An 18,109-nucleotide genomic window follows, 5' to 3' on the forward strand; every position below is an offset into this window, starting at 1 on the left:
TATCCGCCCTGAACACAACAAAATATCGTGGTAAAAACAGTGTTAGCGACCCGGTGACGACCACATGGAGAAGCCCCCTACTGTATCTACACAAGGGATGTGGCTATCCACCCTGAACACAACACAATATCATGGTGAAAACAGTGTTAGCGACCCGGTGACGACCACATGGAGAAGTCCCCTACTGTATCTACACCAGGGATGTGGCTATCCACCCTGAATACAACACCATATCATGGTGAAAACAGTGTTAGCGACCCGGTGACGACCACATTGAGAAGCCCCCTACTGTATCTACACCAGGGATGTGGCTATCCACCCTGAACACAACCCCATATCATGGTAAAAACATTGTTAGCGACCCGGTGACGACCACATGGAAAAGCCTCCTACTGTATCTACACCAGGGATGTGGCTATCCACCCTGAACACAACACCATATGATGGTAAAAACAGTGTTAGCGACCCGGTGACGACCACATGGAAAAGCCTCCTACTGTATCTACACCAGGGATGTGGCTATCCACCCTGAACACAACACCATATCATGGTAAAAACAGTGTTAGCGACCCGGTGACGACCACATGGAGAAGCCCCCTACTGTATCTACACCAGGGATGTGGCTATCCACCCTGAACACAACACCATATCATGGTAAAAACAGTGTCAGCGACCCGGTGACGACCACATGGAGAAGCCCCCTACTGTATCTACACCAGGGATGTGGCTATCCACCCTGAACACAACACAATATCATGGTGAAAACAGTGTTAGCGACCCGGTGACGACCACATGGAGAAGTCCCCTACTGTATCTACACCAGGGATGTGGCTATCCACCCTGAATACAACACCATATCATGGTAAAAACAGTGTTAGCGACCCGGTGACGACCACATGGAGAAGCCCCCTACTGTATCTACACCAGGGATCTCGCTATCCACCCTGAACACAACCCCATATGATGGTAAAAACAGTGTTAGCGACCCAGTGACGACCACATGGAAAAGCCCCCTACTGTATCTACACCAGGGATGTGGCTATCCACCCTGAACAAAACACCATATCATGGGCAAAACAGTGTTAGCGACCCGGTGACGACCACATGGAGAAGCCCCCTACTGTATCTACACCAGGGATGTGGCTATCCACCCTGAACACAACACCATATCATGGTGAAAACAGTGTTAGCGACCCGGTGACGACCACATGGAGAAGTCCCCTACTGTATCTACACCAGGGATGTGGCTATCCAACCTGAACACAACACAATATCATGGTGAAAACAGTGTTAGCGACCCGGTGACGACCACATGGAGAAGTCCCCTACTGTATCTACACCAGGGATGTGGCTATCCACCCTGAATACAACACCATATCATGGTAAAAACAGTGTTAGCGACCCGGTGACGACCACATGGAGAATCCCCCTACAGTATCTACACCAGGGATGTGGCTATCCACCCTGAACACAACACCATATCATGGTAAAAACAGTGTTAGCGACCCGGTGACGACCACATGGAGAATCCCCCTACTGTATCTACACCAGGGATGTGGCTATCCACCCAGAACACAACACAATATCATGGTGAAAACAGTGTTAGCGACCCGGTGACGACCACATGGAGAAGTCCCCTACTGTATCTACACCAGGGATCTCGCTATCCACCCAGAACACAACCCCATATGATGGTAAAAACAGTGTTAGCGACCCGGTGACGACCACATGGAAAAGCCTCCTACTGTATCTACACCAGGGATGTGGCTATCCACCCTGAACACAACACCATATCATGGGCAAAACAGTGTTAGCGACCCGGTGACGACCACATGGAGAAGCCCCCTACTGTATCTACACCAGGGATGTGGCTATCCACCCTGAACACAACACAATATCATGGTGAAAACAGTGTTAGCGAACCGGTGACGACCACATGGAGAAGCCCCCTACTGTATCTACACCAGGGATGTGGCTATCCACCCTGAACACAACACAATATCATGGTGAAAACAGTGTTAGCGACCCGGTGACGACCACATGGAGAAGTCCCCTACTGTATCTACACCAGGGATGTGGCTATCCACCCTGAATACAACACCATATCATGGTAAAAACAGTGTTAGCGACCCGGCGACGACCACATGGAGAAGCCCCCTACAGTATCTACATCAGGGATGTGGCTATCCACCCTGAACACAACACCATATCATGGTAAAAACAGTGTTAGCGACCCGGTGACGACCACATGGAGAATCCCCCTACTGTATCTACACCAGGGATGTGGCTATCCACCCAGAACACAACACAATATCATGGTAGAAACAGTGTTAGCGACTCGGTGACGACCACATGGAGAAGTCCCCTACTGTATCTACACTAGGGATGTGGCTATCCGCCCTGAACACAACAAAATATCGTGGTAAAAACAGTGTTAGCGACCCGGTGACGACCACATGGAGAAGCCCCCTACTGTATCTACACAAGGGATGTGGCTATCCACCCTGAACACAACACAATATCATGGTGAAAACAGTGTTAGCGACCCGGTGACGACCACATGGAGAAGTCCCCTACTGTATCTACACCAGGGATGTGGCTATCCACCCTGAATACAACACCATATCATGGTGAAAACAGTGTTAGCGACCCGGTGACGACCACATTGAGAAGCCCCCTACTGTATCTACACCAGGGATGTGGCTATCCACCCTGAACACAACCCCATATCATGGTAAAAACATTGTTAGCGACCCAGTGACGACCACATGGAAAAGCCTCCTACTGTATCTACACCAGGGATGTGGCTATCCACCCTGAACACAACACCATATGATGGTAAAAACAGTGTTAGCGACCCGGTGACGACCACATGGAAAAGCCTCCTACTGTATCTACACCAGGGATGTGGCTATCCACCCTGAACACAACACCATATCATGGGCAAAACAGTGTTAGCGACCCGGTGACGACCACATGGAGAAGCCCCCTACTGTATCTACACCAGGGATGTGGCTATCCACCCTGAACACAACACCATATCATGGTAAAAACAGTGTCAGCGACCCGGTGACGACCACATGGAGAAGCCCCCTACTGTATCTACACCAGGGATGTGGCTATCCACCCTGAACACAACACAATATCATGGTGAAAACAGTGTTAGCGACCCGGTGACGACCACATGGAGAAGTCCCCTACTGTATCTACACCAGGGATGTGGCTATCCACCCTGAATACAACACCATATCATGGTAAAAACAGTGTTAGCGACCCGGTGACGACCACATGGAGAAGCCCCCTACTGTATCTACACCAGGGATCTCGCTATCCACCCTGAACACAACCCCATATGATGGTAAAAACAGTGTTAGCGACCCAGTGACGACCACATGGAGAAGCCCCCTACTGTATCTACACCAGGGATGTGGCTATCCACCCTGAACAAAACACCATATCATGGGCAAAACAGTGTTAGCGACCCGGTGACGACCACATGGAGAAGCCCCCTACTGTATCTACACCAGGGATGTGGCTATCCACCCTGAACACAACACCATATCATGGTAAAAACAGTGTTAGCGACCCGGTGACGACAACATGGAGAAGCCCCCTACAGTATCTACACCAGGGATGTGGCTATCCACCCTGAACACAACACCATATCATGGGCAAAACAGTGTTAGCGACCCGGTGACGGCCACATGGAGAAGCCCCCTACAGTATCTACACCAGGGATGTGGCTATCCACCCTGAACACAACCCCATATGATGGTAAAAACAGTGTTAGCGACCCAGTGACGACCACATGGAAAAGCCTCCTACTGTATCTACACCAGGGATGTGGCTATCCACCCTGAACACAACACCATATCATGGGCAAAACAGTGTTAGCGACCCGGTGACGACCACATGGAGAAGCCCCCTACTGTATCTACACCAGGGATGTGGCTATCCACCCTGAATACAACACCATATCATGGTGAAAACAGTGTTAGCGACCCGGTGACGACCACATGGAGAATCCCCCTACTGTATCTACACCAGGGATGTGGCTATCCACCCAGAACACAACACAATATCATGGTAAAAACAGTGTTAGCGACCCGGTGACGACCACATGGAGAAGCCCCCTACTGTATCTACACCAGGGATGTGGCTATCCACCCTGAACACAACACCATATCATGGGCAAAACAGTGTTAGCGACCCGGTGACGACCACATGGAGAAGTCCCCTACTGTATCTACACCAGGGATGTGGCTATCCACCCTGAACACAACACCATATCATGGTAAAAACAGTGTTAGCGACACGGTGACGACCACATGGAGAAGCCCCCTACTGTATCTACACCAGGGATGTGGCTATCCACCCAGAACACAACACAATATCATGGTAAAAACAGTGTTAGCGACCCGGTGACGACCACATGGAGAAGTCCCCTACTGTATCTACACTAGGGATGTGGCTATCCGCCCTGAACACAACACCATATCATGGTAAAAACAGTGTTAGCGACCCGGTGACGACCACATCGAGAAGCCTTCTACTTGCAAACAGCTAAGTCAACAGGCAAACAGCTAAGTCAACAGTCAAACAGCTAAGTCAACAATCAAACAGCTGAATCAACAATCAAACAGCTAAGTCAACAATCAAACAGCTAAGTCAGCAATCAAACAGCTAAGGCAACAATCAAACAGCTAAGTCAACAATCAAACAACTAAGCAACAATCAAACAGCTAAGTCAACAATCAAACAGCTAAGGCAACAGTCAAACAACTAAGCAACAATCAAACAGCTAAGTCAACAATCAAACAGCTAACTCAACATTCAAACAGCTAAGTCAACAATCAAACAGCTAAGGCAACAGTCAAACACCTAAGGCAACAATCAAACAGCTAAGGCAACAATCAAACAGCTAAGTCAACAATCAAACAGCTAAGGGAACAATCAAACAGGTAAGTCAACAGTCAAACAACTAAGCAACAATCAAACAGCTAAGTCAACAATCAAACAGCAAAGGCAACAGTCAAACAACTAAGCAACAATCAAACAGCTAAGTCAACAATCAAATAGCTAAGTCAACATTCAAACAGCTAAGTCAACAATCAAACAGCTAAGGCAACAGTCAAACACCTAAGGCAACAATCAAACAGCTAAGTCAACAATCAAACAGCTAAGGCAACAATCAAACAGGTAAGTCAACAGTCAAACAACTAAGCAACAATCAAACAGCTAAGTCAACAATCAAACAGCAAAGGCAACAATCAAACAGCTAGTCAGGGTGAATAGCCACATCCCTCGTGCGGTTCGGTAACCGAACAGCTCAATTGCGCACTACCTTTGCAATGTATCGTATGTTATTCAGGCAGCCATCGAGAAACGTTCCAGGAAGGAATTTAGGCCAAGCCTGTCACGCGCACTCAATTTTCACACTGCTTTTGCAAAATATTGTTCAACACGATTAAATAACAGACTTCTATAAAGTATAACTTTGTTCAATAAACAACACATGTAAAACAACGGGTTTGATATGAGAATTTTTTTATTAGTTGTCTTCATAATCACATGTATGGCACTTGCTGTGCATAGTTGAGCACAGCATTGTTTTAAAAACTTCACTGTATTTAATGTATGGTACATACCATTTCATGCGGCGGTTTACGTTTCTGCATGGTTTATTGCTTTGACAAACAAACAAAAATTCCAGCAGAAATCATACACCCGTATATGTTCTTTGCTTCTGGATACATAAGAACCAACAGGTTGGTGTGTTGTTTGCAATTATTTTCCAAAAAGATAATACGGTTGCATGATATCTTCACGATGTTTGGGTTGAACATAGTAGCATTCTTCTAAACAAATTTCCAATCTAAGCCGGAAGCAATCACAACACAAACCCAGTTAACCAAACGGAACCATACACAAGAGTGAATGAGGTAGTTGGGTTTAACGCCGTCTTGAATAGTATTCCGTGTCAGCTTGAAGTGGGAGGAAAGTCTGAAGTGATGCAGGTCTTAGACGTTCAACACTTTGGTGAAACCAACGAGCAAGGGTTTTGTGCTGACAACAAATCGGGGCGAATCGAGATTCAAACACACTGTCATAGGTTTCTGGCGGGCCCAAGGGACACAAGTCTGCATAGCGAATTGCAGCGCCTTCGGCGACTGGGCCAACCATGCCCAAGTGAACAACTGTAAGAAACTATTATACAACAAAGATGTTTTAGATGAGATATGTATTGCGGAACATTCCATGAAGAAACAGTGGCAATATTACACAATCACAAACTACAAAATACATGCACAATAAACGACAATTAAAAAACACAGGAACATTCAACATTCAAAAGAGGTACATTATAACAATTTAATTTCTAAAACAAGTGTATTATAAATATATGGAAACAATATGAGAATTGAGCAAAACTATGGTAATGTTGTACATACATGTACAAGGAATTTGTTTGTAATTGTTGATATGTTAACAGATCTTGGAAGTTGTTTCTGGATAACTGTTGGTAAACTTATTAAGAATCTGCTCCTTTTAACAGAGTGTACCAAATTCTTTTTCATGATTGGGGATTATTTGTGACTCTCTTTCTTAGTTGTATTATGTTTGACAGTGTGTAATGTTGTTCATCTTCTGAGACATCACATGTTTCACAGAGACGTTGTTCAAATGGGGTTGGTGTTTTTGTATATCTACAATTTTTTCAATTTATTTGAACTGCAGTATATTTAGAGTGGATTCATTACATTTTTTGTGTTTACTATTTTAAAAGTTTGCTTTATTTAACCCAACCAACATTTTGACCAGAAATATTGATATTTGCTGCAAAAGCATGCTTTAGAATGACATTTGTTGTGTTATCTATATAGGATTTTTTTTATTGGTACTAATAGTGGGTATATATCAAGTTTTGCCTGGCAGGCCCAGTTTTCTTGCCGGGGTTTTCTTTATGCTGACCGATTAAGGACACTGTTTCTTTTATTGTGCTTTCCAAAGAAAAGTACATTAATAACAACCAATTTGTACTTAACACAAATTCTCTCCTCCCATAGCTTACACTTCCTTCCTCTGCACATTACATTATATTGCGGGGAGCTATTGATGCTCTGCAGCAATCTCTACTTGTATTATTATCTAGTTTAATATAATTATACATTATCTGAGAGAGTTTCATATTATCAGTTGGAGTATTAAGCTTATACCAAAAGCTTTTAACTCGTTTGCAGATCTGCATTTTAAGTGGAGTTCTGTCAAGTTCGCCATAAAGAAAGAAGCTGGGAGTTGGTTGCCGTAACCCTGTAGTAATTTTTAAGAAATGTTAAGCAAACTCTTTCAATGATATCTACTTGCTCATAACTGCATACTACTGCCCCATACATTAAAATTGGTACAATCATGACATCGAAAGGCTTTAGTAAGCAATCCAGTGGCAATTTAATATTTCTGGCTCTTTTCAGTAGACAAAACATTGCTTTTGTAGCAGTTAAACTTTTAATAGCATAGATAAAACTTCTGTTTTTGTTCAATTGAATACCTAGACATTTATACCAACGATGTCGAGTTCTTGATATCCCAAATAAAATGATAATTTCGTTTTTCTTGCTACACCTGAACCGAAAATTACAATTTTTGTTTTATCTATGTTAACAGTCAGTTTCCATGTTGTAGAGTATATTGTAAAGAAAGTGGGTTTTGTCCGAATAACACAGTATCTTCTGCTTATAGAAGAAGAAATAATTGTGCACATCATATTCCATTATCACCGACATATTCTACTTTAACACCATCACAGTCATGTGATATGGGATGTGCTTCTAAATCATTTAAGTATATTGAAAACAGTAATGGTGAAAGGTTTTCTCCTTGATGCACACCCGACATACTTAGAAAGTATTCGGATATGTCATTATTATGTAACACGCATGATTTTTGCAGTCATTCACTTTATTCAGATGTATTGTAGGCCATAGGCCCATGATACAATGGTTACAGTGTGGTGATGGGAGTTGGAGATCCCAACAGACGTTGCCTTAGGTTCATAGCTTTCAGAATATTATAATATTGTACTTATGTCTTGTCGGGAACTCATAATAATGCAAGGATATATATTCTGACCTCAAAGATTGATAACAATCACAAATTAAAATAAAGTGATACTCATCTTCGATATAACCATGTTTACAGACAGTAGAAACTCTTTCTTCTCTAGGTTCCTCATGATTTTATATTTCCATACATATTTTTAACGAGTGTCAGAAATTTGCCTCAAATACCATGATGCAACATTTCATGCCAAAGTCCAACTCTCCAAATGTTATCAATGGCTTCGGTGAAATCTATGAAAGCACAAAAGAGTTTCTTCTTCGTGTGTTTGGGGATACTAATAATAGTATAATGTATAAAGATGTTGCCAATTTTTGACAGCCCTTTACAAAATCCTGCTTGTGAAGAAGATATAAGTTTGTTTCTATCAAGGAATTTTGATAATCTACTGTTTAAAATAAAGCTAAGAATAGTAATGGGACGGTAGAGCCTGGATCTGATATGCCACCTTTATTTTTATATATTGGTTTAATAATTCCTGTAAGCCAAACATCGCGTACAGTTCCTGTGGGAAAGATCATGTTAAATAAATCTACATAAACCCATCCAAGGAAATCGATACTGTCAATTAAGTAGTCATTTTCTATGAGGTCAATGTCAGGTGCCTTATTTCGCTTTAAATGTTTCAGGGCCTCGGGGTTTGGATTTCAGACTTCCCAAAAGTCTTTACATGAGTGTTTAGCTTTGCTTCTTAGAAGTTTACTTACGCTGTGTTTAAATTTGTTCTTGTATTTATTTAAACATCTTTTGTATGCCTTAGCCTGTTGTAGATAGGAGTTTCTGTTGGTTAAAACTGGAGAAATTGTAACGTTTTCTTGCCTTATTATATGACTTGCGCATCTGTATGCACTCAGATACAAACCAGGGCTTACTACACGTGTTATGATGATGTTTGTGTTTTGTGTTTTGTGTTTTGACAATGCACACTTCATTTACCTTAAAGGTCTTGAAGGGATCTTTTTGATACCTGATTCTCAGATTTAAATCATAATTAACTGCAGCTTCTATTCCCGTAAGTTAGTTTAAGGTCTCTCTTATCCCATAGAAAACATGGTTTCCCTATAACCGTATGTACCTTCAAGTCCCTGTAAATAAATCGAACCATCTCATTTATAGTTTAGTGTTATCGTTTCCTTTACCTATGGACGTTTTTTCAGGGATCATGTGAAACTGGAAAGATCACTTGTCTACAGGTGTGACCCATCGGATTCATTCCGTGAATGAACCTAACCATGCAAACAGATTTGACCTGTTGAATACAATAGTCAAAGCTCGCAGATATGTACATCTCCATAGAAAATAATTGGGGTCAAGCCTGTATGTAAGATTGAATATTATGTTACAAGTTAGTTTTAGCTGGCACATTAAGCCAAGGTTCATTATTTCATAATGAACAATTTTAGTTTTCAAAGTTCGCTATAAAAAGCGGACTTTGGTCATCAAGAAATAGTGTGAGAAGTGTTTCAAAATAAACTTCATGAATGGTTCATTCATTCATTCATTCTCTCACGAGACCGGGTTTTATTTTTCAATTGAAAAACTTTACAATTTCTTTATTTTACTTTTTCCATTTTTTAAATTTCAATTAGAATGAGAATTATTAGTTATCCTCCAAGTATCTTAATCTTTTTACACCAGGGACTCCAAACTTGGCTTTTGTTTCAGAATATACATTGAGCTTTGATTGACCAAACTGTGTGATCTCTTTTGACCATAACCAACTTGAGGGAGTAATTTGTCTGATCCGTACAGACTTGACAATTTTTTCCAAGGCTAGAATAATAATAATTCACTCACTTCACTCAATGTGACTGATACTGTTTAATGTTTCACAACAAATATATATTCTTGACATAAGCATGAGAGAGTGAGGGAGTTGGGGTTTAACACCGTTTTCAACAATTATATCGCGGCGGCAAGGTTTATGGATGGAGGAAAGCCTGCATCACCAATGGGGTTATTTGATGCAGTGAATCCTGCGTGCTTCGGTTGATACCTACGAACCAAGAGTGTTACTGTCTTGCAATCTGTCATCCTTGTGGGATGGTCAATGAATACAATACTTTCTTGTGGCCTTGTCTGGTCTATGACTTATTAATGACTTTGCCCACACAATATAAATTTTACTTCAACATATTTTTTCACTAAATAATCTGAAGCCACGATGAGGATTTATTCGTGAGTTTTCTCACGGCAAGACTCAGATTCAAATGTTCCACTTGTCTGGTGTGGGATTCAAACATCTCTTCGAGGGAACATTCCCTTTGCCATGTCATATATCTATGGGTTGAATTGTATTCAAATTTATTTGTACCCCCACTAATTCTGTGAATAGAAAGCAAAGCATGTTATGTTTTCTTCTTATGTAAGTTTTATTTGTCTATCATGCAAAAGAAAAAAATACTTTGTTAATAAAAAAAATTCTGTCATATATTAATTTACACATTATTTATTTTTTGATGCACGAATGTGTTTTTTCACTCACGCAAAACAAATTTACATTGTTATTAATTTTTTTCATGCAAGTTTTATTTTCTCGTTGAATTTTTTTTTTTATCAAACAAAAACTTATTTTTTCAGTTTGCTTCATACAAGTTAATGTTTCTATCATAAAAAAAAGAACTTAGCTTACGTTTTTAAGAAATAATATCTTTTAAGAAGTTCACAATTTTTTTTTTCACAATTAATGATTTAAAAAACAACCAAACACAAAATACATAAATACCTTTCACATTTCAAGGTTCAAACCCCACTCGAGGTTTTCATTTCGTGATGATGTAACCATTGTTTGCTTAGGCACTTGTCATACTTTCTTAGAAGTTACAAATTTCTAAATAGAATTAAACCCATAGGGTCGAGATTCGATCCCATCTGCCAACAAGTACCTCTTGTCATCTTGAGGTGTCAAAGCCAATTTGACCACTTTGTCTGTGAAAAGTGTGATGTGTTTAAATCAAATTTGATAAAATGTGGCCATGTTCTGCTTGTGGTCGAAAAGACATTTGATGACGTAGATCTTTTTTGATGAAAGCTTTTTGAGATTTTGGTTTGAGGTATACACAAATACCTGATGCCCTCACTTTGGTCACACTCATTCATCAATTACTGTTTTAAAACATAATGTTGTATTCATATGAATCAAAACACATCTACTGAAAGCATGTCTGTCCTTACATATTAAAAGATTTGAGTCCATCATTACTTGTAGATTCACTGAAGGGAGTTTTTCTTGTAAGAGATTATTCATACTAGGGAAAAAGAAGTTTACTCAGGTAATTTAGAGTGTTATTTTGTAAATGTTTTACTGACATTTTCTGGGCTGCCATAAGCCAGAACAATGCTGCTGCTTGACAATTGTGACGTCACAGTGATGGTACAATGGATATGATGTCATGCTGGAGATATTGCTACAATCAAATGACATCATTTGTAGTGATATCTCCAAGGAGGTATCGCTTGATCTCACACAAGGGATATCTACCGTTTGGGATATTTTTGGATGATATGACTTTTTACGCCTGCTTTGCCTCAAAAGTATGATTTTTCTTATATGGAGAATGGCATCTCATTAATAAATCACGTGACTCAACCTTCAGCTCTGGAGAAAAGAAACACAATACAAAAGTATCAAGGTTCAATTTATTAAAATAATAAGTTGGTACACTACGCCGTTTCCCATTGTACTTCAAAACTATGCTGTGTCTAATTCCAAGGGGAAAAAAGAAAGAAAGATAAGGCTTAGTTGGATGTGTTTACAAATGTATACGCTATGTAGAACGGACTATATCATCTACAGGTGGGTGGCTGGCCATGGTATAGGGTGCAGTCAAGCGTTTAACTTGTCGGACGGAGTCTAGTATAGTCTGTATCAGACAAATTTAAGTCTGACCGAGGTCACGTGACGCCTGTGAGCGTGCATGCCAACGTCCGCCACCTTGTGTTTAGACACGTGTTGTTCTACGTTTAACGATTGGTCAAGTAATTAACTGTATGATTGCCTCCGATCAGTTGACCCTTTATTAACGTAACTGAATATCTGGGAGATCTTTCTACATTAACCTGTTCCATTCTGCGTCAAGACCCAACCCAACCCCGGTCGTAGTAACATTTCCATATAGGGACATTCATTACTATCCCGTGTTCTACGGTAAACGAATGGTCAAGTAATTAATTGCATGGTTGCATCTGGTCAGTTGACCCTTTATTAACCTACTTGACCTGTGACGTCATGCATACATTTGCATATTAATGAGTTATTCTGTCAACTCCCCTAAAATAGCTATTCAATTCGGTCTCAATACCTTATTGACAGAGGTGCGATTGACTACAGTACCTATTCAACTCCCTGTTGACCTAAGGACAATAGTGTGACCTCACAAATATCAAATGAGGTCAGAGGTCAAGGGCAGGTCATATGGAGGTCATAGGTCAATGACATCATAGACACCCCATGGGAGGTGGTCGGGGGTGTTCTGTATCCACATATAATCTACTATTATTCCTGTTGCAGTAGGAAAGGAGTTGAGTTTTGTGAGTTTGCTGTCTCTGTCCAGGTTAAGAATTTTAGACACATTGGCCCAACAGTAAACTCGACCCCTTTGTTTTGACAGGTGCAGTCCTTTTGACAAAATTCATTTTCAGTTGAAATACTGGGTGAACTTGAAGGTAAGTGGTTCGGGAACAAGGGGGTATATGGTTAAATGATATTCTGTAAGGTACAGTGACGGAGCTGGTGAAGGACGGTGCAAATTCAACATCTACTGAAGAAGAAGCTTATGAAGGCGTGAATCGTAGCTATGTGTCAGCGACCACTAGATATCCAACAGTAATAGCAGAGCAGTAAAAGCAATGATTTCGTAGTTACTCTAACCACAAGCATGCAGTACAGGGACCAGTTCCACCCTGAATTATCAAGGGAAAAGTACTACAGTTACCTGAAAACCTGAAATTGTAAATCAATAAAAATTGAGACTGCTCAGTGATCACAGATTTTATTCAGGTTTTTGAGGGCTTCATGGAAATTCCTTTGACAAATACAGCAACACTTCATTGGAATTATCACTACATTTGTCAAGGGCACAACTGATATGTGCTTAAAACTCAATAAAACATACCATAGGAATTCCATAATGCCATGATACTCCTCCAATATACAATCCCAGAGCATCTACCACCATCTCTCGTAGTGAATGCTGGGTTCAGTGATGCCACAAGCCTTAAGCATTGTTTCTATACTTGCTATCATGGGGGATGGACCACACAGGTAGCACTCCACCTTCCCTTGTTTCAACCTGTCCGTCACTTCTTGTATGTGCTGCTCTTTGATTCGACTGTCTGTGAGAATAAAGATAAAACATACATAATTTTCTCTGACATCCCTTATTAAACTTTTGAAGACGTGAGATTTGTTTTGACCCCCAACATCCCAACCTACCCCACCCCTCCGCCCGTTTTATGGAGAAGGACAGCTTGGCAGCAACTGACACTGTCATAGATGTTTCAACTAAAGCTAAACCTTTGACAATGCTGTTGAATCATGGGTAATAATCAGGGTGATTCGCGGATTGAAACCCACACACAACATATTCTTTCACAGTGAGTTTGATTTTATGCCGCTTTTAGCAACATTCCAGCAGTATATTGCCATTGTATTATTTCGGTGGACACCAGAAATGGGCTTCACACATTGTACCCATGTAGGAAATCGAACCAGGGTCTTCGGCGTGACGAGTGAACGCTTTAAACATTTGGCTACCCAGACCGCCCCCATTACGTTAAGTCAAAAATAGAATCTGCTTGTAATAATAGGATAACACAAGCCTACTGCTGGAAGATACGAAATATCAGATATATGATGTACACTTACTGGCTTTGTTCAAAATGTATTTATTAAGTTTTAGAATGAATCACAACATTAACTATTATAGTTGTTTTGGCATCTGGAATATTGGGCTTTTAGCATGGTGTCACCGTTGATGTAGCTGTAGACCTGCTCAGCTCAAATCTGCAGCAACTGTCAGTAAGGTTTCCCACTTGCTGTTAAAGTGGTTTTAACAAATGTTTAAGGCTTTGAAGATGTGACTTGTACTTCACTGAAAAACAGGACCAATAGGGAATCAGTGAGTGAGTATGATTTTACGTCGCTTTTAGCAATATTCTAGCAATATCACGACGGGGTACACCAGAAATGGGCTTCACACTTTCTGCCCATGTTGGGAATCGAATCATATGATTGTCTATATCTCATGTATAATAAAAATAAATAAACAAATCTAGATAATTTCCGCCAGACACAATTTCACGCACAAAAAGTGTTTTGTTCACACAAAATCCTCAGGCAACAATGATTAATATGAGAATGTTTTTATGTATTATAAATGGAAATATACAAATATCCCTACCAAAAGTGGACTGGTATAGATCAATATTATGTATCGACAAATAGAACGTTTCTCTGAAGGCCGTGCTTATGGTATAGAAAGTGAATGTAAACGTACGACATTTTCAATGTTACTTTGTGTAGAACTAACTTTATCTACGTGTACCTACGACGGTGCATATAATTGTGTATGTACCACACGTTATAACAAAGTACAAATATATGGATACGCTGCAACAAGTTTTAGAATTCAACACTTATTGGCAAAATGTTTATTTCCGCGAGACAACAAATCACGCACAAACCTTGTTTCCACAAACTCCCTAGGCAACAATGATTGTTAGCTATGGGCGCCATTTTACTATTTCCTCCCTACATATTGATATCACTTAATGACTTTAGATACTAGTATCAATAAATCGAATATCGAATCCGCCTCAAAGGTCGTTTGGACAATGAATAAGCATGAATTTCGGAAACGAGTCCTGTTTCATGAGCCGATTATGCGGGACAGATTAAAACACGGAAACAGGTTTGTGGAAAATGGGGCGAAGCGTTTTGGCAATTTTCGTTTACTGATTGTGTTAGTTTGGCTTCTCGATATTTGTCTTCTCAGTAACCACGGGCTTACATTGTTAATAAAAAACACACTTTCAAAATCCATTTTGTGGTCAAAAATATGTGACAACTGTGTTTTCATTTTGCTAAAGAAATCTGTATTTAATAATGCTAAGGACACTCTTATAGGTTGTGTATACATCAATCCAGAGAATTCAAATTGGTATGTCAATAAAGCCAACAAGTGCGGCGTATCTATACTCCAGGATGCGTTAATAGATGTACTACAACAAGTGGGGGACGTCTCTATCCTCCTCGGGGTCGACTTCAACGCCCGCACTGGGACAGATTTTGATTTTGTTGAGGACGATATAATGAGAGCTCTGCAAATTGACAAGTGTCATTTTCTATGTGAGGGTATTTTCATCCGATAAGACTGTGAACAAATTTGGGCGAATTTTGCTTAATGTGTACTTCTCTTAACTTGTCTATACTTAATGGTCGATGTGGATCTGATGCCAGTGTGGGAAATTTTACGTTTGTGTCCTCTACAGGCGCAAGCGTTATTGACTATGCTATCACAACAAGTGATCTGTTTACATTGTGTAAGAATTTTAACATCGGATCTCGGATCGAGTCTCCGCACGCGCCAATCAATTGCACCTTTCAGTCACGTAACACTGAAATTGACAACGCTATGTCGGGTGAGAATGTGAAGCCCGAAGTTTGTATTAAGTATACTTGGCGTGATAACTTTGGTGATCGGTTAAGAGAAAATGTTTCATGTGATGAAAGTAAGCAATTGTTTGATGATTGTATTACGTTAGCATTAACAGACATAAATGCAGCAATTAGTAAGTTTACGGACGCTTTGTTGAAAGCAGCAGATTTTACAAAGCGTATGATTGTTCAGCGTCATGGACGCGACAAGCCGTGGTTTGATAAAGAATGTGGTTATCACAGAAGAGAAGCCTTCCGACTACTAGATGTTTTTAATAGGAAAAAGGATAATGTTTCGTTACAAGCCTATTCACTGCAGCGTAAAACATATATGGATATCGTAAGGTGTAAGAAAAGAGCTTTTAATGATTTGATTCGTGATAGACTTTCATCCAATATCAATAATTGCAAAACATTCTGGGAAATGTTAAGAAAATACAATGGTGTTGACGAAAGGGAATCGTCTATCCCCATTAGTGACTGGTTTTCGCATTTTAAAAATTTATTCCAAGATATGCATACCGTTTTCTCTCGTGATATTACGAAAGATTGTGTAGATTATCCTTTTGATGATGTCACATGTTCTATCCTTGACAGCCGTATAACTGAAGACGAGGTGTTGCAAGCTATCAATAAATTAAAAAACTGTAAGTCGCCAGGAAATGATTCTCTTATTTCTGAATTTTTCAAAGCATCAAGTGATTTAATAGTACCATACCTAACAACCTTGTTTAACATTTTATTTGAAACTGGTTCGTTTCCCGAGTCGTGGTGTACTGGTGTTATCATACCTCTGCATAAGAAGGGCGATTACTCAAACCCCAATAACTACCGTGGTATCTCCTTGCTCAGCACTTTTTGTAAACTTTATGTATCTGTACTTAATTCAAGACTTACGTTCTGGTCTGATGCGTATGATAAAATTTGTGACTCCCAAGCTGGTTTTAGGAAAGGTTATAGTACTATTGATAATATATTTATTCTGCAGTCTGTAATCCAGCATTATCTGTCTAGGAAGCGTGGTAAATTATATGTTCTTTTTGTTGACTTTAAAAAGGCTTTCGATTTTGTAAATAGATCTAAACTTTGGCTAGTTCTTAAATCCAGAGGTGTGTCCCCAAAAATGTTAAATGCATTAGAATCCATCTATTCCTGTGTTAAAAACTGTGTTAAGATCAGAAATTGTTTTACAGAATGTTTTGATTGCCCTCTAGGACTTCGGCAAGGCTGCATAATGAGTCCATTCTTATTTTCTATTTTTATAAACGACTTAGCTTTGTATATAGAATCAACATGCACTCCAGGTGTACAGCTACACCCTGACACGGTACAGATTTTTCTATTGTTGTTTGCTGATGATGTTGCACTTATTGCTGATACTGTGTATGGCCTTCAAAAACGCATAAAAGCTCTGGAAAGTTTTTGTAGTAACTATCATCTAACAGTCAACTTGGATAAAACTAAGGTAGTGGTATTTAAAAACGGGGGTATTTTATCAAAATATGAAAAGTGGTATTTCAAGCGTAAAAAACTTCAGTGTGTAAGTTCTTATAAATATCTCGGTACCATTCTTTCAAAAACTCTCTCCTGGTCTTTGCATGTTAATAGTGCTGCTTTACAAGCTAAAAAGGTCCTATTTGGTGTCATTAAATCTCTAAAAATGCTTCAACCTCTTCCTTATGACTTGTTTTTCAAAGTTTTTGACTCTAAAATATCTCCAATTCTTTTATACGGTTCCGAGATTTGGGGTGTACATACCTACAAAGAATTAGAGCAAATCCAGATACTAGCATGTAAACGCTTTCTGGGGGTTAAACAATCTTCATCAAATCATGTGGTTCGGGGGGAATGTGGAAGGTATCCTATGTACATATGGGCTTATAAGCGTGTAGTTACTTATTGGTACAGAATTTTACATTTACCTGAAAATAGATTAGTTAAGAAATGTTATAGATTATTATTACTTGATGTTAATAATGGTAAGATCAACTGGGTCTCTAAAATGAAACACATTCTCTGTTCGTTTGGTTTTGGCTACAAATGGGAGATGCAATTTAGTAATAATAGTAGAAGCTTTATCTTGGAATTTGTAAACCGTTTAAAAGCCTCGTCTGAGCAAGATTGGCATGCAGCTGTTTCATCTAGCACTAAATCCCAGAGTTACTCTCTTTACAAAATTTCATTTGGCTTAGAAAGTTATATCAAGGTAGTAAATGTTTCAAAATTCAGAGCTGCTCTTGCTCAGTTGAGATGCTCCTCCCATCGGCTGAGAATTGAGACCGGTCGATATATTAAGGAAATAAGAGAACAGAGACTGTGTTTGATGTGTAACCA

The 18,109-nt window shown here is 39.9% G+C and overlaps 1 protein-coding gene across 1 annotated transcript in view; it reads right to left on the reverse strand.

Annotated features, from left to right (window-relative positions):
- Positions 1-11,739: 11,739 nt before the first annotated feature.
- Positions 11,740-18,109, reverse strand: part of LOC125376706 (oxidoreductase NAD-binding domain-containing protein 1-like) — a 31,951-nt gene continuing 25,581 nt past the window's right edge. The window contains exon 3 of the mRNA XM_048388403.1: positions 11,740-13,452. Within this exon, the coding sequence (XP_048244360.1) occupies positions 13,286-13,452 (167 nt within the window). The 3' untranslated portion in view covers positions 11,740-13,285. The remainder of the gene's footprint in view (positions 13,453-18,109) is intronic.

The sequence above is a fragment of the Haliotis rufescens genome, unplaced genomic scaffold (assembly GCF_023055435.1).
Source record: "Haliotis rufescens isolate VD_foot unplaced genomic scaffold, xgHalRufe1.0.p SCAF_10, whole genome shotgun sequence".
In the NCBI taxonomy this organism is placed as follows: domain Eukaryota; kingdom Metazoa; phylum Mollusca; class Gastropoda; order Lepetellida; family Haliotidae; genus Haliotis; species Haliotis rufescens.